At 41.5% G+C, this 22,024-nt stretch overlaps 1 protein-coding gene across 2 annotated transcripts in view; it reads left to right on the top strand.

Annotated features, from left to right (window-relative positions):
- The window catches only part of LOC126412478 (uncharacterized), a 106,392-nt gene that overhangs the window by 29,999 nt on the left and 54,369 nt on the right, over nt 1-22,024 (top strand). For both annotated transcript variants that reach the window (XM_050082100.1, XM_050082107.1), the window contains 2 exons: nt 5,369-5,403; nt 14,887-16,075. In XM_050082100.1, the coding sequence (XP_049938057.1) occupies nt 5,389-5,403; nt 14,887-16,075 (1,204 nt within the window). In that variant the 5' untranslated portion in view covers nt 5,369-5,388. The remainder of the gene's footprint in view (nt 1-5,368; nt 5,404-14,886; nt 16,076-22,024) is intronic.

The raw sequence follows: 22,024 nt of genomic DNA on the forward strand, positions 1-22,024 counted from the left end.
ACAAGGGGATGCTCTCTCATGTGCTCTGTTCAATGTCATCTTAGAGAAAGTAATAAAAGAGTTAGGCAACAGGAGTGGGCTGGAGTAGAGATGGACAGTAACTTCAGTTGTCTCGCATATGCAGATGACATAATACTACTAAGTGAATCAAAGCACGAGTTGAAAGGAATGTACCAGAAAATGGACAGTTATGCACAGAAGGTAGGGCTCAAAGTGAATCAAGACAAAACAGAGTTCTTGCAGTTAGGAAGAAGACAAGAGCAGGAAGAATTTCTTGAGATGGATGGCAAGAGGTTCAAGAGAGCTCACCAGTTCAAATACACAAATACTTGGGATCTTGGTTTACCATGGACAACAACATGAAAATGGACATCAAGGAAAGAATAGCAGTGGGAATGAAATGCATGCATTCCCTCAGAAAGACGCTCAGCTCTAAATCAATCTCAGTGAGCACTTAACATGGAAAGCTACAACACAGTGATATGACCAACAGTAATGTACGGTTCAGAAACATGGGGCAAGACTAAGCGAGAAAAGGAAAAACTATTAATATTTGAAAGAAGAGTTATGAGGAAGATATGGGGACCAGTTTTAGATAACGGAGACTGGAGGAGGAGGAAAAACGAGGAAATCCACCTTCTGATGTGACAATCAACTATCCTACAGAAGATAAAGAGCAAAAGAATACAATGGATGGGCCATGTAGCCCATATGCCAGATGGAAGACAGACAAAGATGGCACTAGAGGGGAAACCAAACACCAAACACCCCATTGGACGACCAGTGCAGCGCTGGATGGACGACCTGGCGAAGGACCTAGCAGCATTGGGAATTGAAGACACCTGGAGGAACCGGGCACAAAACAGGAAGGAATGGAGGCAGTTTACGGATGTAGCGGGTCTGCCAGGGCCCATGTTCACTGGATATCTATCTATTTATCTATCTTGGAGAGTATCCTCTGATGTCTTGTTTCCTTTAGGACATAATGTAAGAGCTTTTTAATTACGAACATATGGGCTTCCTACGTCATCGTAGCTGCGCAAACGCGATGACGCCTGTTATCTGGTGCTCTCTGCCAACTGTTGAAACGAATCTATTTCTAACAGGTAGCTGGAAAATATTGCAAATGATGGTTTGAAAAGCGTTAAGCCTAGTTTAGACTACATTGGGTTGCGCCACTCGTTGCGTGGAATGAGTTGCACATAAGTGGTTTCATATATGATTGTAGACCCGGCGACATCAGTATACATTTCAGTTTCGTTGTTTTGTGGGTTCCTGAATTGTTTCTGAAATAAACGTTTTGGCAGCTGCACATCGTACGAGTTGTGATGAAGTTAAAGCTTGTTGCGTTGAATCGCGGCATAAGAAGAAAAAAATAAGAAACATGTTTCGATTTGTGACTGGATGAAGAAAGAAGTCAACTCGGTTGCTCAGCAAGGTATCTATAGATAGTGGTAATGACGACGATAAATAATCACTCACACTTCCGTCAATTACTATGAATACTTTTACTCTCGTATTGTACACACAATGCTGATCTGGCAAAGATACAGTTTTTCTCGCTGCGATAGGTGGCGATGTTATTGGGGGTTGAGCCAGTGGCTCTACGCCCCCACAAGTCTTCGAGACCAATATTACATGTGAAGGCGTTGCTTTTCTTGTAGCAACACTATGTATATTAATTTAAACAGTTAACTTCTATTTGTGTGTTGGTGCTACTTACCAGTAATGTTGCTATTGGCTGACTAAATCACGTATCCTATACTCTGAATATCTGCTGTCATCAGCTGGCGAGATCACGTGACTGGCTTACAAAAGCGCATCCCAATCTCGATTTCAATGCTTCGGAAAGTAACATGCGATGTTTGATGGAATTCGCAATTATACTTTCGTAATACGAAAATATGCAGCGTACATGTTGCTTCACACCAAAGATCTTTCCAAAACGTGTTCCCCCACCCCCCCACCTCTTGGAGTTTCATTTTCTAAAGTGCCGAGAAATTCTATGCCGGTGTATAAAACAATAGACATTCAAAGGATTGATAACTTTTACAGTTCCGAGGAAACATATACTGTCATGTAACACGGAAAAAGTGTATTTTCACCCGGGAGAAAATGTATTTTTAACCATGAAATACGGGAATTTTTTTCCCTAGTCTGCATATACACCCTGTCAGGTTTCTTACATTTGAAACATTTATCTGGTTTTCTTGAATTTTTATCTTGATGAGGGTTATTTTTCCAATGGTTGAAAGCTGTTGTTTATCTGGCAGAAAAGTATCCTGCTTCATAACTTTCTTGAGACTTAGATATTTTTCTTTCATCATCTGTTTTGAGGTCAGATTCTCTAGTGTTGCTGATGAGGATGAGCAGGTTCCCAAGCACTCTGAAAAAGGGTGTGTCTTGTTGATAATGTCATTAACAATTTTTTGATCATCATATAGGTTGTAATATTTTCACATTAATCCCTCAAGTGGTAACAGGCCTTCTAACTGTGATATATATGTAGCCGCATCACTTGAAACATTTTTTTAAGTTGTTTCATTGCTGCTGTAATGAATGTATGCTTACATTGTTTTTCCGTTCGTAAACTGCAAGTTAGTTTGGTCCATGTGCCAGCAGAAGATTGACAATTTATATTGTGTAACATTGGCTTCTTCTGAACTGATGTTCCAGTAATTTTCTGAGCTGCATTGTACATGTTTTTCCACATTGAGAGATCCTTTCCATATGCCTGTACTGCTGCAGTGTTCATGTTTTCATTATGTAGTGGTTTAGTTTTTGGCCTATGACAGCATCCAAAGCTCCCATGGCACTTACTTCAAATTTCCAGGCTGACTAGTTCTCGACCCTATGAGCTTTGTAAGTCTTGTAACGTCATTTTCCTTCATTTTAAGGTTAGGTTTTCAGTTGCACTTGGAGAAAATAACCTCAAAATTCCTCACACAGGTTTTACATACTGTACTCAGTATTCAGTTTTATTCACACTGAAGAGCCAAAGAAACAGGTGCACCTGTCTAATATCATGTAGGGCCCCTACGAGCTTGCAGAAGTGCCATAACAAGACATGGCATGGACAAGACTAATGTCTGAAGTAGTGCTGGAGGGAATTAACACCATGATCCTGCTTGGCTCTCCATAAATCCATAAGAGTACAAGGGGTGGGAATCTCTTTTGAACAGCACATTGCAAGGCATCCCAGATATGCTTGATAATGCTCATATCTGGGGAGTTTGGTGGCCAGTGGAAGTGTTTAAACTCAGAAGAGTGTTCCTGGAGGTACTGTGTAGCAATTCTGGACATGTGAGATGTTGCATTGTCCTGCTGGAATTGCCCAAGTCTGTCGGACTGCACAATGGACACAAATGGTAATCAGACAGGATGCTTATGTTCATGTCATCTGTCAGAGTCGTACTTAGACTTATCAGTGGTCCAATATCACTCCAACTGCACACGCCCCATACAAGTTCAGATCCTCCACCAGTCTGAACAGTCATCTGCTGATATGCAGGGTCAATGGATTCATAAGGTTGTTTTCATACCCGTACACGTCCATCCACACGATACAATTTGAAACGAGACTCGTCCAACCAGGCAACATGTTTCCAGTCATCAACAGTCCCATGTCGGTGCTGGCGGGACCAGGTGAGGTGTAAAGCTTTGTGTTGTGCAGTCATCAAGTGGGCCTTTGGCTCCGGAAGCCCATATTGATGATGATTTGTTGAATGCTTCACACGCTGACACTTATTGATAGCCCAGTATTGAAATCTGTAGCATTTTGCAGAAGGGCTGCACTTCTGTCATGTTGAACATCTGTCTTCAGTTGTCATTCATCTCGTTCTTGCAGGATCTCTTTCTGGCTGCAGCGATGTCGAAAATTTGATGTTTTACTGGATTCCTGATACTCACAGTACACTCGTGAAATGGTCGCACAGGAAAATACTCAACTTTGCTGTCTTGGAGATGCTGTGTCCCATTGCTCGTGCACTCACCACATGCAGACTCACTTAAATCTTGATAACATGCCATTGTAGCTGCAGTAACTGATCTAACAACTGCACCAGATACTTGTCTTATATAGATGTTGCTGACCGCAGCGCCAAATTCCACCAGTGTTCATATCTCTGTATTTGAACACAAATACCTATACCAGTTTTGTTGACACCTCAGTGTATCATAAAACATGCCCTCAGTGATTACTGGGCCCATGAGTTGTTACAGGAATTGCAGTAAAGCAAGGCTAGTTCTCACTGTAGGATAATGACACAGTTTGATGGTAAACAGGTACAAAATGTGTCATGTAACACACACAGCCACACACATGTTACAAGAAGGAAAGGCGGTCTTTTTACCAATAACTTCACTATCAAGTCCCAGATGGCAGCACAGTATATGCAGTTGGAAAGTGCACCAAATACAAACATGGGAGAAACGCATGAAACAAAACAAGACATTTTTAATTGGTTAATCTTATAATGTCATTATATCCTGTACATCAGAAACACTAACCATATCACATCCTATTGTGCTCTCTGGTGTGGCTGGATTTATTAGAAGTTAAAATTGTAACGTTGTTCAAATTACTAGCTTTCTACCTTTATTGCTTATGCAAGTAATTACTGCAACATGTCTCTTAACACTCCTCAGTGACTAAGAGTTGATGCAATGTTTATTAGTGTAGCTGTTTGCATTTACTATGTATTAATTTTTTGTAGATTGTGTTAATTATTTGTGTTTAAGTTTCTGTAACTTTTGTAGTAAAAAATGATTGATTGTTTTTGATAAAGAGCTTTTTTTATGTGGCTGCCATTCTAGTGTGCTTTAGTGTGTGTGTGTGTGTGTGTGTGTGTGTGTGTGTGTGTGTGTGTGTGTTTTTGGGGGGGGGGGGGGGGGGTTCTATCAGTCCCATTATTCTCCATGTGTGACATACAGTATTTCATTGCCATTTCCCACCAACCATTAGTCCACCATTGCTGACATGCAAAACTGGAATTTCCCAGTGCCACCTGATTCACAGCGTACCTGCTTTCATATAGCTGCACAGCTGTCCATCGTCTAATCACAGGGTCACACTGAATTTAACATTTACCACCACCAAGGCATACACATGGCTTGCATGTTCTGGCTTGTCATTTCAGTCATGACTATTGGGATATGAATTTTTTTAAAAGGGAACCTAAGTTCTGTTCACATTCAAAGCAAATTGCAGCCTGTGTGTCATTTCCACCAACCTACATACTATCAAATAATGCAGTGCCTTCTCTTTGTATATTCACATTTATTATATAGATTGTACCAGTTTTAGGAAAATCACATTAATTTCTCATTTTTTTAGTATGTTAACTTAGTATTCCTTCTTTTTTTTCAGTTACATTGGAGATGTAAAGAATGGATGAAATTGAGGTAAGAAATAATTTTTGTCATGACTGTTATGTACTGTATCATTTTCTCATGTTTGTTTCATTAGATTTTTGTTTGCTTATCTATTTTCAGTAACTGTTGCTAATATGTCCTGTGACTCTTGGATGAAACCTGTTTAAAGCTGCAGTTTTTCATTAGCTGTTTATCTCGCACAAACAGTTGCACACATTGCCCACACTTGTCTGCCATGAATTGTTATAGAAAGAATCGCAATCCCCCACCTAAAATCTGATTCCGACCATATCATCCTACCTGCTGGCAAAGGCTCCACCACTGTTGTTTTGAACTGCAAGGACTACCTGGCAGAAGAACTCAACAAGCTGTTAGATTTGGCCATCTACAAACCCTGCCACAGTGACACCATTCCAGAAATCCAGAGTGATCTCAAGTCTCTCCTCAGATCCTTAGGCCCAACCCAGAACCTCTCCACAGAGTCTATATCTCTCGTCATCCCTACCATTCCCCGCACTTGTACCTTCTACATGCTTACTAAAGTTGATAAATGTAACCCACCAGGATGCCCCATTGTGGCTGGTTAGTGTGCCCCCACTGAGAGAATCTGTGTCCTCATAGACCAACTTCTTAAGCCTATTTGCCTGCAACCTACCCTCTTACATAAAAGATACCAACCATTTTCACCAACTCTCCACAGTTCCTGTTCCTTTACCACATGGTGCCCTGCTTGTCACAATTGATGCCACCTCCCATTACTCTAACATCCTAAAGCCCATGGCGTAGCCCCTATTGACCTCTGCCTTTCCCTATGCCTGATGGATTTCAAACCTACAACCCCCTTCCTAGTCACCATGACCAACTACATCCTCAGCCACAATTACTTCTTGTTTTAATGCATCACCTACGAACAAATCTGGGCACTCACATGGCACTACCCTATGCCGACCGCTTCATGGGTCATCTAGAGGAATCCTTTATAAACACTCAAAATCCCAAACACATCTGATGACTTCTTCATCACCTGGATTGAGGTTGAGGATGCCCTATCCACATTACTCCAGAACCTCAACAACTTCTCCCCCATTAGCTTCACTGGGTCCTCCTCAACCCACTTTCCTTGATGCTGACCTCCACTTCAAAGCTGGCTACATCAGTGCCTCCGTCCATATCAAGCCTACCAACCACCAGCAATATTTCCACTTCAACAGCTGCCACCCATTCCATACCAAGAAGTCACTTTCTTACACCCTAGCCACCTGTATCAGTTGCGTCTGTAGTGATGTGCAGTCCCTCTCGAAAGATACCAAAGGTCTCACTGAGGCCTTCACAGACTGTAATTACTCTCCCAATCTTGTGCAGAAACAGATCTCCCATGCTTTATCTCTCCAGACACACACCACTTCCTGAAGTCGCTCCACCTTATCATAGAGGAGGAGCATACCTGCTGTGACTGTGTACAACCCGGGACTGGAGCAACTGAATCATGTTCTTCACCAGGATTTTGACTAACTCTTATGCCCTGAAATGAGGACTGCCCTACCCACTATCTTCCCCATCCCTCCCATGGTGGTATTCTGGTGCCTACTGAATCTACACAATATCCTCATCCATCACTACACAATCCCTGCTCCCAACCCCTTGCCTTATGGCCCATATTCCTGTAATAGACCTGGATGCAAAACCTATCCCATACCTCCTCCTACCAGCACCTACTTCATTCCGCTCACAAACATCACCTATCCCATGAAAGCAGCATCGTCGACAGGACTGACTGCGGACCTTTGGTACAGAGCCGAGTGGAGGGTCTGAATCAGAGGCTGAGACGGTTCTGCGACCGTGTGGGCTGCAGATTCCTGGACTTGCGCCATAGGGTGGTGGGGTTTCGAGTTCCACTGGATAGGTCAGGAGTCCACTACACGCAACAAGCGGCTACACGGGTAGCAGGGGTTGTGTGGCGTGGGCTGGGCGGTTTTTTAGGTTAGATGGCCTTGGGCAAGTACAGAAAGGGCAACAGCCTCAACGGGTGCGGGGAAAAGTCAGGACATGCGGGGACCAAGCTGCAATCGGTATTGTAATTGTCAACTGTCGAAGCTGCGTTGGTAAAGTACCAGAACTTCAAGCGCTGATAGAAAGCACCGAAGCTGAAATCGTTATAGGTACAGAAAGCTGGCTTAAGCCAGAGATAAATTCTGCCGAAATTTTTACAAAGGTACAGACGGTGTTTAGAAAGGATGGATTGCATGCAACCGGTGGTGGAGTGTTCGTCGCTGTTAGTAGTAGTTTATCCTGTAGTGAAGTAGAAGTGGATAGTTCCTGTGAATTATTATGGGTGGAGGTTACACTCAACAACCGAGCTAGGTTAATAATTGGCTCCTTTTACCGACCTCCCGACTCAGCAGCATTAGTGGCAGAACAACTGAGAGAAAATTTGGAATACATTTCACATAAATTTTCTCAGCATGTTATAGTCTTAGGTGGAGATTTCAATTTACCAGATATAGACTGGGACACTCAGATGTTTAGGACAGGTGGTAGGGACAGAGCATCGAGTGACATTATACTGAGTGCACTATCCGAAAATTACCTCGAGCAATTAAACAGAGAACCGACTCGTGGAGATAACATCTTGGACCTACTGATAACAAACAGACCTGAACTTTTCGACTCTTTAAGTGCAGAACAGGGAATCAGTGATCATAAGGCTGTTGCAGCATCCCTGAATATGGAAGTTAATAGGAATATAAAAAAAGGGAGGAAGGTTTATGTGTTTAGCAAGAGTAATAGAAGGCAGATTTCAGACTACCTAACACATCAAAACGAAAATTTCTGTTCCGACACTGACAATGTTGAGTGTTTATGGAAAAAGTTCAAGGCTATCGTAAAATGCGTTTTAGACAGGTACGTGCCGAGTAAAACTGTGAGGGACGGGAAAAACCCACCGTGGTACAACAACAAAGTTAGGAAACTATTGCGAAAGCAAAGAGAGCTTCACTCCAAGTTTAAACGCAGCCAAAACCTCTCAGACAAACAGAAGCTAAACGATGTCAAAGTTAGCGTAAGGAGAGCTATGCGTGAAGCGTTCAGTGAATTCGAAAGTAAAATTCTATGTACCGACTTGACAGAAAATCCTAGGAAGTTCTGGTCTTACGTTAAATCAGTAAGTGGCTCGAAACAGCATATCCAGACACTCCGGGATGATGATGGCATTGAAACAGAGGATGACACGCGTAAAGCTGAAATACTAAACACCTTTTTCCAAAGCTGTTTCACAGAGGAAGACCGCACTGCAGTTCCTTCTCTAAATCCTCGCACAAACGAAAAAATGGCCGACATCGAAATAAGTGTCCAAGGAATAGAAAAGCAAATGGAATCACTCAATAGAGGAAAGTCCACTGGACCTGACGGGATACCAATTCGATTCTACACAGAGTACGCGAAAGAACTTGCCCCCCTTCTAACAGCCGTGTACCGCAAGTCTCTAGAGGAACGGAGGGTTCCAAATGATTGGAAAAGAGCACAGGTAGTCCCAGTCTTCAAGAATGGTCGTCGAGCAGATGCGCAAAACTATAGACCTATATCTCTGACGTCGATCTGTTGTAGAATTTTAGAACATGTTTTTTGCTTGAGTATCATGTCGTTTTTGGAAACCCAGAATCTACTATGTAGGAATCAACATGGATTCCGGAAACAGCGATCGTGTGAGACCCAACTCGCTTTATTTGTTCATGAGACCCAGAAAATATTAGATACAGGCTCCCAGGTAGATGCTATTTTTCTTGACTTCCGGAAGGCGTTCGATACAGTTCCGCACTGTCGCCTGATAAACAAAGTAAGAGCCTACGGAATATCAGACCAGCTGTGTGGCTGGATTGAAGAGTTTTTAGCAAACAGAACACAGCATGTTGTTATCAATGGAGAGACGTCTACAGACATTAAAGTAACCTCTGGCATGCCACAGGGGAGTGTTATGGGACCATTGCTTTTCACAATATATATAAATGACCTAGTAGATAGTGTCGGAAGTTCCATGCGGCTTTTCGCGGATGATGCTGTAGTATACAGAGAAGTTGCAGCATTAGAAAATTGTAGCGAAATGCAGGAAGATCTGCAGCGGATAGGCACTTGGTGCAGGGAGTGGCAACTGACCCTTAACATAGACAAATGTAATGTATTGCAAATACATAGAAAGAAGGATCCTTTATTCTATGATTATATGACAGCGGAACAAACACTGGTAGCAGTTACTTCTGTAAAATATCTGGGAGTATGCGTGCGGAACGATTTGAAGTGGAATGATCATATAAAATTAATTGTTGGTAAGGCGGGTACCAGGTTGAGATTCATTGGGAGAGTGCTTAGAAAATGTAGTCCATCAACAAAGGAGATGGCTCACAAAACAATCGTTCGACCTATACTTGAGTATTGCTCATCAGTGTGGGATCCGTACCAGATCGGTTTGACGGAGGAGATAGAGAAGATCCAAAGAAGAGCGGCGCGTTTCGTCACAGGGTTATTTGGTAACCGTGATAGCGTTACGGAGATGTTTGATAAACTCAAGCGGCAGACTCTGCAAGAGAGGCGCTCTGCATCGCGGTGTAGCTTGCTCGCCAGGTTTCGAGAGGGTGCGTTTCTGGATGAGGTATCGAATATATTGCTTCCCCCTACTTATACCTCCCGAGGAGATCACGAATGTAAAATTAGAGAGATTAGAGCACGCAAGGAGGCTTTCAGACAGTCGTTCTTCCCGCGAACCATACGCGACTGGAACAGGAAAGGGAGGTAATGACAGTGGCACGTAAAGTGCCCTCCGCCACACACCGTTGGGTGGCTTGCGGAGTATAAATGTAGATGTAGATAGGCGGGGCTGTCTGTGAAACTAGTCATGTGATCTACAAACTTAGCTGCAACCACTGTGCCGCGTTCTATGTGGGCATGACAACCAATAAGCTGTCTGTCCACATGAATGGTCACTGACAAACTGGATCACCCAGTGGCTGAATATGCTGCCTAATACAACATTCATTTCAATGACTGCTTCACAGCCTGTGCCATCTGGATCTCTCCCATCAACACCAGCTTTACTGGATTGCACTAGTGGCAATCCCGCCTACAATACATCCCACATTCCCGTAACCCTCCCAGTCTCTAGACTTCACTAGTTATTGTCCTTCACCTACCTATCCCTTCGCTGTTCCCGCTCCACGGCCTTCTATTCCACAAGCGCATCCACAGTCTTTTTATCATCTCCTATTCTGCCCCACCCGACGTCCATCCAATCACCTAGCTGCCCTACCCTCTCTCCACCTCATCCCCTACCCTGCTCTCCCTCCCCCTACCAGCCCCAGCCTCCTCCTCACTCCCACCACCCAGACCGTTTCTCCCATCATGCGCAGTTGCTTGCCGTCTGGCCTCTGCAGCCAGAGACAGTGATCGTGTGTGTGTGTGTGTGTGTGTGTGTGTGTGTGTGTGTGTGTGTGTGTGTGTGTGTGTGTGTGTGTGTGTGAGAGAGAGAGAGAGAGAGAGAGAGAGAGAGAGAGCTGCATTTGCGTGAATGAGTGTGTATATATTGTCTGTCTCAGAAGAAGGTCTTCTGACCCAAAGCTCGTGTGTTTAGTAGCCTGTTTATTGTGCCTGTCTGTGACTTAACACCTCTGCTATATGGTGAGTAGCAATCTATCCTTTTCATAATATTGCCATTATTCCATACAGGATTTTTCTTACAGACAGTTTTCTATTAATTACATACTTATTCACTTATCTAAGTTGTCACCGGCCCTGTAGAACATGCACTGCATCAACACTCAGTCTCCACTGCATTCTGTCTGTTACTGTTTCCTTATAATTGACTACATTCAGAGCTTACACATCTTTCCTTACATTATCTTTCCATAAATTTTTTGACCTACCTAGGTGTCTTTTTGTTGTGATATGTTTTGCTGTAATATGATGCTTATGAAATGAGGTTACATATTATATGACCTGCCCATTAGAATGATCTTCCCTTTTGATATTGTAAAACTTTGGCCTGGTACATGGCCTGACAAATTTCATTTTTCTTTCTTGTTCTTTGCGTCTCTCACTGGACCTCATATTCTTCTCATTGCCTTTCTTTCAAATGTTAAGAAGTTTCTGCATCTCCCTTTGAGTTAGTGTCCGGCTTTCTCAACCATAGAGGACAATGGGGCATATAACAGCATTGTAAATCTACATTTTCGCAGAATGTGATATGGCTTTAGACTTGAACATATCTCTGAGGACATATAGATATCTGGAACCAGCAGAAATTCTTTTTTTTGCATTTGTGGGTGTTGGGTTACAACAGTTGTACCAACTCCCAGGTGCTTGAACTCGTCAGCAGACATGAACTGGTCTCTGTCAACTGTGAAGTGCCATTGTGCAAATTTAGTTTTGCCTACTTGCTTATGTTCTGTTTTTTGTTTATTGATGAGTAGTCTTGCTTTACTTGCTGCTGTGGCAGTCCTTTTGTGCATCTTCCCAAAGTCTTGTTCACTCATGCTCACTGACACTGTGTCATCCGTGTAGCCCATTATAGGCTTCAACTTGGTTCTGACTTACAACTTTTTCCAGGCTGAGATAAAATAGTATGTGTGACAGTGCATCTCCCTGTCTTAATCCAGTTCATATGGGGTCAGGTTGCGAGTGCTCCACCAGTTCTTGTTATTGCACTCAATTCACTCATACAAACTCTAATCATTTCAATGAGCTTATTTGGGATTGTGAACTCCTTCAGGATTTTATAGAGGGTATCTTGACAAATATTGTCATAAACTCTTTGAAAATTTACGAACAACATCTGGACTTTTCTCTCTCTTTCCCAATATTTCTCTAGACCTTGCCTAAAAGCAAGCCCATTGTCAGTAGTTGAACAGTTTGGTTGGAGTCCAGTCTCACAATCTCCCATGATATTTTCTGCAAATGGTTTTAGCTTGTAGAAAGGACATTGTGCGACATTAAATAAAATGATTGCTTGATAGTTAAAGCAACCTTGCTTCCTTTCATGTGTATTGGACAAATGACTGCTGTCTTCCAGCTGCCTGGTAATGCCTCAGTCTTCCAGATGAGCTGATTGAGTTTGCAACAATTCAGTCTGTAATGTGCTTCCTCCATACTTCAGCATTTCTGTGTAGACCATATCCTTTCCTGGCACTTTGTCGCTTTTCATCCTCTCTGTATGGCTTTCACTATGTCTTCTACTTTGATGTCAACCTCTGTCTAATTTGTTTCTTCTTGTTTTTCACTGAAACATAATTCTGGTTTAAGATATCTGAGTAGCGCATTGAAATAGCCTTTCTATCACTCTGAGACTGATTCAGCATCCATACCCATGTTTCCACTTTTGTCATTAATGTACTGATTTCTTGCACGGAAGCCTTTTCTTGCTGTTTTCACATGCTGGCGGAATCTTCTATTGTCCAGTTTTAAGCCGTTCAGCTCACATTTTCATGACTTTTTGTTAGGTACTTTCTCTTTTCAGTTCTCTGTACTCTTGATGTCTCTGTGCGTTTCTAGAAATTTTTCCTTCGGTGTTTCATTATCTGTATCATGTAGCCACAGCTCCACATTCCTCGATAAACCATTTTCTTTTTCCCTGTACTTTCTATCTACCCAGTGCTTTATTCGCAGTACCTGTCACGGCTGTCTTCCCAGTGTGTCACTTTTTCCACTTTTTTATCATCTGCATTTCTTAGTACATTGAATGATTATTTATTTCTGACTCAAATCCTGGGCTTCCATTTTTTGTTTTCTTAGCAAACCTGAACTTTTCTAGGTCTAGTTTTGCTTGTGCCAAGAAATGGTCAGTACCACCCTCCACTCCTCATCGGGCTAAGACATCTTTCACTTTTTCCTGTGCTGCAAGTATATCGTTACGTGGTCTGTCTGATTGGTGGTTTTTCCATCTTGTGAGCACCATGTTCCTAGATGAATTTTCTTATGTTGTTGAGCTGACAGCCATGTCCTTTGTAGCGGCAAATAAGCTGTTATCGTTGGTCTTTGTGCAGGCTGTACTTTCCCATGGTCGGAGAATAGATATTTTCTTTGCTTGCTTCACCATTAAAATCACTTAGAAGTATATGGATGTTCCTTTTCAGGACTTCTTCATAAACACGATCTAACCCTTCATAGATCTCCTGTTTTTTTGTTGTCTGTCTTGTCTTCAGTAGGGGCATGAACATTGATGAAGGTTGTGTCCTACTTCTCTGCATGATTTTAATGTATAACAAGCACTTGTTCACAGCTTTGAACTGCTTTACTTGGTTTACCATGTTCTTACTGATGGCAAAATCCACCCCAAATTGTCTTTCTGAGCCTCCTCCATAGAAATTATAGTGTCCCTATCTGCTCTGCATGCCCCTTCACCTATCCATCTGGTTTCCTGTAATGTCACTACATCTATCTTATGATGTGTTAGCTCTGATGCTACTAATGAGCAACACCTGGATGGTTAAGGCTTTGGATGTTCCATGTAGATATGATCAAATTCTTCATCCTTTTTCCTTTCCGTGTTTGTCTTTCAGTTAATCTATCTGACATCTGAATTAATTTGTTGAGTTTTTAACTTCATTAAATTTTTCTGGGGTAGGGTTGTTAGCTCGACAACTGACCCACAACATGGAGGATCCTCCTCTTCTTTTGGATTTGCCATGCCATAGCCAAAAAGATCTGTTTTAAGGCACCAGTCATTTGCCCCCACCCTTTCCGGCGAGGCATAGGATGTACTGACTTCACACACAGACGTCATATCAGTCAAAAACTTTGAGTTTTAGTGGATATACCTCTTCAACATCAGTATAACCATCAAGACTTATCCAGTCATGTACCCCATTCCTTCTTTGAACCGCATTCGGGAGAACAATGGTTCAATCCCGTGTCCGGCCACCCTGATTTAGGTTTTCCATGATTTTCCTAAATCACTCCAGGCAAATGCTGAGATGGTTCCTTTGAAAGGACATGGCTGACTTCCTTTCCCGTCCTTCCCTAATCCAATGAGATCGATGACATTGCTGTCTGGTCTCCTCCCCCAAACAACCCAAACCCCCCACCCTCCTTTCTTGAATGGGTTTCAGACCGGCTTTGGCCATGCCCTGCTCCATTGATATAGAAGTGATTTCCTTTGTCTATCAATGTCGCCCACCTCCTATCCTGATGAAATATGTGGTGGAAGGGAAATCAGGAGATGGAAAGGAATAGGTAGGGAGAGGAAAGTAAAGAAAGATGGGTCATTGTGAGGCACACTTTGACTCTTCTGATGAGGCCTGCCCAGCTAGGTTAGTCCTTCCAGTAGCTGCACTACTGCTAGCATAGCTCCCAATTTCTCAGGAATGCACAAACTCAAGCACAAGTTTTTTTCATTAATTACCTTACATTCATTTTGTTGGTAAGTGTTATTCTTCTTTGTTTGATAGTGATATTCAGTCTTTTATACAGCATTGTTTCATAATGAATGTAATGATAATAAGCAATTTTTCCTTACCAAATATGTTTTCTCAGGTTGCAGATGAAGAAAATGAAAATTATCCACAAGAAGATAATGACTCTGATGGTGACAGCTTCACAAGTGAGAAGGAAGTTCAGTTGTACAATTTGATATATCATGAACATAATGAAACAAATGGAATAGAAGAAGATGTAGAAAATCCAAATCGAACTGAGGAAGACTCTGAACTTCACTTTAGCGCAAGAAGTAAGGTCTTCCGACTAAATGCAGTGAAAGCAATTACATGTTCACCTCCTGTTGTAAACAGTATGTCTCCTTCTAAATCTGTACGAAACCAAATTAAAAAAGTGACAGCAAAATTAGATGCAATGAAACAGAAGTATAGCAAAGAAAATAATGAAAAGATATACTCTAGAAATCATTTCAATGGAAAAAAACAAACATTTATAAAGAATAACGAAAAATTGTCTGGTAGCAGCATTCCAAGCTTTTGCCTGAATGAGCCTGAAGCAGATAAAAAAAATGAGCAGAGTCATGATGATTCATGTCATATTGTTCCCAATGACAAAGATTGTGGGAATGCTGTGACAGAAAAGATAAGTACTACAGTTTGCATTGACAAAGTTGGTGATGAAAGAGAAGCAGAAATATCAAAGTATGATATCATCTTGAGTGGGAGAAGTAATCTCAGCACTTCTGAAAGTGTTATTGTTATTGATAGTGATGCAGAATCTGTTGATTCTGTAATTGAGGTAAAACCACCTACACCTCCACCACCAGTTGTTATAAACATTGATAGTTCTGACGAATCATCACACATCAAGCAAAAAGAAAAAAGCACTCAGAAAGAGAATATTGATCCTCACCAACACCCTGACACAATCCAAATTGATACATCATCAGATGATGTTGCATTGTTAGATTCGTCACTATCTGCAGGCTCTCTTTCAACAACTGTTCCATCTGAAAATGCTCTAGTTGTGTCATACACAGTTCCAGGTACAGGAAACAATGTATTGGATCAAGATGAACCAGGTGTTGAACAAAGTGTTGACACTGGTGTTAAAGCAAAGAAAAGAAAAAGGAAAAGTGAGAACTCTAAGCCAAGAAGAGTGAAGCCAAGAAATAAGGTGCTTTCACAGTCTGTTCCTTTGTCATGGACATCGGATATGATAAGATTCTATTGTCATTCATGGGGTGGTCACAAGTTTAATCATGAAGAACTACAGAAGCAAATGCCAGGTAGGTATTCCTCACAGTTTATTTTTATGTATGAATGCAATTTGCATTAACTTGAACTCTGAGACATTATATATATAAAAACAAAAATGATGTGACTTAACAAACGAAAGCACTGGCAGGTCGATAGACACACAAACAAACACAAACATACACACAAAATTCAAGCTTTCGCAACCAACAGTTACTTCGTCAGGAAAGAGGGAAGGAGAGGGAAAGACGAAAGGATGTTGGGTGTTGTGAGGGTGACATGGTATTAGAAGGTGGAAAGTGTAACATGAGGCTGAAATGAAAATAAAAATAAAAATATATGGGGAGAGATAAAGGTGAACTAGACAGTAACTGGAGATCTGGTGTGAAAAAAGGTGAAAAAGTGTTGGTTAAAACTGGGCTATGTTGATCCTGTGGTGAACTTGGGTTGGTAGACAACGATATGCACAAAGGTTAGGTGGTTGTGTTGCCGCCAAAACACGTTAAAGGGTGGAGAAATTCAGGAAAATTTTGAAAAAACTGCGTGTAAGGAGTGGTTTTGTGGTGGCAGATTATGAAAATGAGGCTAACAATTGTCTGACGAAGAAATAATGACGTTAAAATCTGTGGGAAGCGGCTAAAAATTATCAGTGATGTGGGAAAAATGGAAATGGAAATAAAGCGAAAGTTATTAGAACTAGCCGAAATTGTTGTTTAATAGGTGAAAGGAACTGTTTGTGAACTAGAAATGGTGGATTTTATAGCAGCGGTAGTGTTGAAAGCGAAAAAAATTTTTTTGGTTATGGTTTGGAAGTGGGTTACGTATTATTGAGTATATATAGGCGGGATAAAATTGTATAGTAGATTACGGTAAAAAGGAGAAGGTGAATACAAAGTGATACTACTGGCAAAAACAGAAAGAGAAAATAAGACGACAGAAAAGATTTCAAAATGCAACAGTGACAATAACAAACATAATTGTTGGGTTCAAATTAATGATAGGAATATAATAGAGGGAAACATTCCACGTGGGAAAAATATATCTAAAAACAAAGATGATGTGACTTACCAAACAAAAGCGCTGGCAGGCCGATAGACACACAAACATACACACAAAATTCAAGCTTTTGGAACCAACGGTTGCTTCGTCAGGAAAGAGGGAAGGAGAGGGAAAGATGAAAGGATGTGATATATATATCTCGCACGTCATCCTTCCCACCAGTCCTGTCACTTCACGTAATCTTTAGGTAGTATCAAGAGGAGGGTATAACGATCTTGGTAATGGTGAAGCTGGTCTTCAGTTCACATGCTACTATCATGAGCACATATGGAAAGTGGTTTCAACATTGTGGAAGAATGCTTGGCCATAGTCATCATGGAATTTGGAGGTTGAAGTCTTTCCCACTATGTAAAGCAGGACAGGCAGCAATATGTAACAAATCTGACTATAGAGTACAACACTGGTATGGGCACAAGTGCTTCGGAGCACACCGTTCGGCACACATTGTTGAACATTGGGCTCTGCGGCAGGTGACAGTTACATACTCCCACGTTGACCCAATGACATCATTAATTACAATTGAAGTGAGCATGGGTTCATCGAGAGTGGACTATGGATCAGTGGAAACATATCGCCAGGTCAGATGAATTATGTTTCTTCTTACACCAGATCGATGGTCATGTTGAAGATCACCTGCACCCTTTCATGTGTGATTTCTACCCTGACAACAGTGGCACCTTACAGCAGGTAAACATTCTAAACCTTCCATGTCACAAGGCCAGAATAATGCTATAGTGAATTGAGATTAATGATGCTGCCAGAGTCTTCTGATCTGAACCTGATGGAACACATCTGGGACATTATCAGGCACTGTCTCTGCATCCACAAACCCCCAACCCACAATTTATCGGAATTGTGTGACCTCTATAGAGACATTTGGTGCCACATACCTGTAGAAACCTACCCGTGTCTTATCAAACCCATGCTACACAGAATTGCCATGTCATTGCTTTCCAAAGATGGATCAACACATTATTAAGTAAGTGTTCATAACATTTTACTCTTCAGTATATAACAGATTGGTGTGTAAAAGTTGAGGACAAAAGCAACTTTCACATGATATGTCACTGCCAAGTAACATAACTCGATCAAATGTAGACCATACGAAGAAAGAACTGTTAAGATATGGTACAGAATGTGACGGAAAGAAATGCACAATGAGACAAACAGAAATGACACTATTATTGAAAGACAATAATTACGCTGAAGGCATCACCATTTATGATGGTCCCCTGGAAAATGGTTCTTAATAAGGGATATTAGCACCACAGATGGCAATGCATGCTCTGCAACATGCTCCCATGCTGGTGACAGGGCTGTTTAGGAGTTGTGGTAGGACTTTTCATTCCTCCACCTATGTGGCTAACAACTGCTAATTGGTTGTTCATGCATATGGACATGCTGCGAAATGTTGCACACATGCTCCATGGGATTTAAGTTGGGGTTACTGACAGACCAGTCCATTTTGTCAAATATCCTGTCATTCCAAGAGCTGCTCCATCTGTGCCATTCAATGCGGTCTAGTTTTGTCATCCATAAAAATGAGGTAGGGCCGAATGCATCCCCTAAAAATGCACACAAAGGGAAGGAATACAGTGTTGCAATAACATTGACCGCTGAATGTACAGTATTCAAAGATGCGGTCAGTACACCACACAGCATTATGTTTCCCCCACATCACAACACTTGGACCACCAAAATTAAGTTCAACAATGTTCCTGGGTTTGTTAAGTGTTCCCATTTCTTGCCAGATGAGGATACACTCAGAATCATTACTCACATTGAATCTGCTCTCATCCAAGAAGAGCAGGCAACCCACTCCTTGATCGTCCAGTCCCTATTCTTTTGAGACCATCACAAATGGTGTCTCCAACATGCAGATGTCAATGGAACACAAAGTACTGGTCATTGGAGAAGGAGAAACTCCCATGCAGTTCTCTGCCACTGTGGGGTGTGAAAGTGTGTGCCATACATTACTGTTAAATGTGCTTGCTATTGCAATTGCACATGCTGTTTGATGTGGCTCTTTTCTTGGTTGTTGCACAATGTAGCAGTCATCTGCTGTTGTACTTGTCTGTGTTCAACCACCTCCTCTCTCTGGGCAGCAGTGCCTGTGGTTTGGTTCACACTCCATGCATGTGAAAAAACGCTGTGGCCAGTACCAAGCACCTGGGCTGCACTGGTGACTCTTCTTCTTCATTCCAGTTGCTCGATAATTCTTCCACATGTGAAGTTGTTCAAATGTTGTCTCCAGGCAATGTTCTCTGCTGTTTTACATCTATACTCTGCAAACCACAGTGAAATGCATGACAGAGGGTACATCCCACTGTATCAGTTATTAGGACTTTTTCTACATTCCAGTCATGTATGGAGTGCGGCAAAATGATTGTTTAAATGCCTCTCCATGAGTTGTAATTAATCTGATCGTATCCTCTTGATCACTGTTGGATCAATATGTAGAAGGAGTAGTATATTCCTAGAGTCGTCATTTAAAGCCAGTTCTTGAAACTTTTTTAGTAGACTTTCTCAGGATACTGTCCATCTATCTTCAAGAGTCTGCCAGTTCGGTTCTTCCAAAATCTCAGTAACTCTCGCCCATAGGTCAAACAAACCTGTGACTATAGGTGCTCCCATTCTCTGTATACTTCCAATATCCTTTGCTATTTGTGCTTGGTATGGGTCCCACGCACTTGAGCAGTATTCTGGGATGGGTCGCACGAGAGATTTGTAAGCAGTCATCTTTGTTGTCTGATACATTTCCCTATTTTTCTACCAATAAATCGAAGTTTATTACCTGCTTCATGCATAAGTGCACCCTTGTGGTTGTTCCACTTCATGTTCCTGCTAAGTGTTACATCTAAGTATTTGTATGAATTTACAGATTCCAACTGTGATTCATTAATGTATTCATAGGATGTTATGTTCACATATGGGAGGCCGACAGTTCAGACCCGTATCCGGCCGTCCTGATTTATATTTTCTATGATTTCTCTAAATCTCATCAGGCAAATGCTGGGATGCATCGTGTGAAAGGGCATGGTTGATTTCCTTCCCCATCCTTCCGTAATCCAAGCTTGTGCTCCATCTCTAATGACCTCATTGTCAATGGGACTTTAAACAGTAGCCTCCTCCTCCTACTCCTCCCCCCCCCCTCCCCCCTCCAGGATACTATGTTTTTTCGTTGTGTGAAGCGCACAGTTTTACAATTTTGAACGTTTAAAGCAAGTTACCAGCCATTGCACCACTTTGAAATCTTATCAGGGTCTGACTGAATATTTATACAGCTGTGTACAAACTTCATTTACTTGTAGATAACTGCATCATCTGCAAAAACTCTGAGGTTACTATCAGTATTGTCTGCAAGATTATTAATGTACAACATGAATTGTAAGGGATGCAACACACTTGCCTGAGATACACTTGAAGTTACTTCTACATCTGTCACTGACTCTCCATCCAAGATAACATACATCCTCCTTCACACCAAGAAAATCTCGGTCCAGTCACATATTTCATCCGATACCCCATATGATTGTACTTTTGATAATGGACATAGGTGTGGAACTGAATGAAATACTCTTCGGAAATTGAAAAGTACTGCATCTACTTGACTGCCTTGATCCATAGCTTTCGATATGTTGTGTGAGTTGGGTTGCACATGATCTACGTTTTCGAAATCTGTGCTGGTTGTCGTGGAGGTGGCTGTTCTATTCGAGATACTTCATTATGTTTGACATCAGATTGTGTTCTAAGATTCTACAACAAGTGGATGTCAATGATATTGAATTGTAATTTTGTGGATTACTTCTGCTACCCTTCTTGTAGATGGGTGTGACCTTTGCTTTCTTTGGAATACTAGGCACAGTTTTTGTTTAAGGGATTTATGTTAGATTATAGTTATCGGACAGGCTAACTCATCTGCAAATTAGTGTAAATAATTTTATAGGGATCCCATTGGGCCCTGGGGAGTTGTTCAATTTGAATAATTTTAGCTGTTTCTCTATGCCACTGACATTAATATCTATTTCACTCATCTTTTCAGTGGTACAAGAATTAAGTTGGGGCAATACTCCTGGATTCTCCTTTGTAAAGAATTATTTGAAAACAGAGTTAAGCATTTCTATTTTTGCTTTGCTACTCTCACCTTCAGTTCCAGTATCATCCATGAGTACTTGGACTCAAACTTCAGTGCCACTGAAATCCTTTACATATGACCAGAATGTCTTTGGGTTGCGTGGAAGATCATTTGACTATATTCTGCTACGGTAATCATTGAGGGCTTCAGGTATTGCTCTCTTGACTTCCAAACACATCTAATTGAGCGTCTCTCTATTTATAGCCCTATGCTTTGTTTTATACCTGTTATGCCATGGTCTGTTTTTTTAGAAGTTCCTTTACAGTGACTGTATACCATGGAGGTCTGTCCTTTTGGATACATATCTGTCCAGTGCATGGTCAACAGTCTTTTAAATGTGAGCTATAGTTCCTTTACATCATCCTGTCCTGAGCTAATAGTTAAAAGTTTCTCATTGAGGTACGACAATATTGTTTCTCTGTATAGTTTGCTGAGCGTACAAGTCTTTCTGCTTGTTTTAGTTGCCTCCTGTGCGTTGCTATAACTGTGTTATGGTCAGTGATAACAGTTTTGGTGTGGACTTCACAAAGAGGTCAAGTCATTCAACTAAGAACTGGGTACAGTGCTGCAGATTGTGGTCTTTGTTGAAACTCCATAAGCAAGGCTTGTATTCTCAATCCTCTCTGCTAATCACTGGAATGATCCAAGTATGTGAACTATTTGCTCTATGTACTTTTCAGAGAAGGTAGTTAGTAACATTTCACAGAATGTCTTGACATGCCCACCACCAACAAAACTGTAATCATCCCAATTGACTGTTGGATGATTAAAGTCTCCTCCAGTGATT

This window comes from Schistocerca serialis, chromosome 1 (genome assembly GCF_023864345.2).
Source record: "Schistocerca serialis cubense isolate TAMUIC-IGC-003099 chromosome 1, iqSchSeri2.2, whole genome shotgun sequence".
Taxonomy (NCBI): Eukaryota; Metazoa; Arthropoda; class Insecta; order Orthoptera; family Acrididae; genus Schistocerca; species Schistocerca serialis.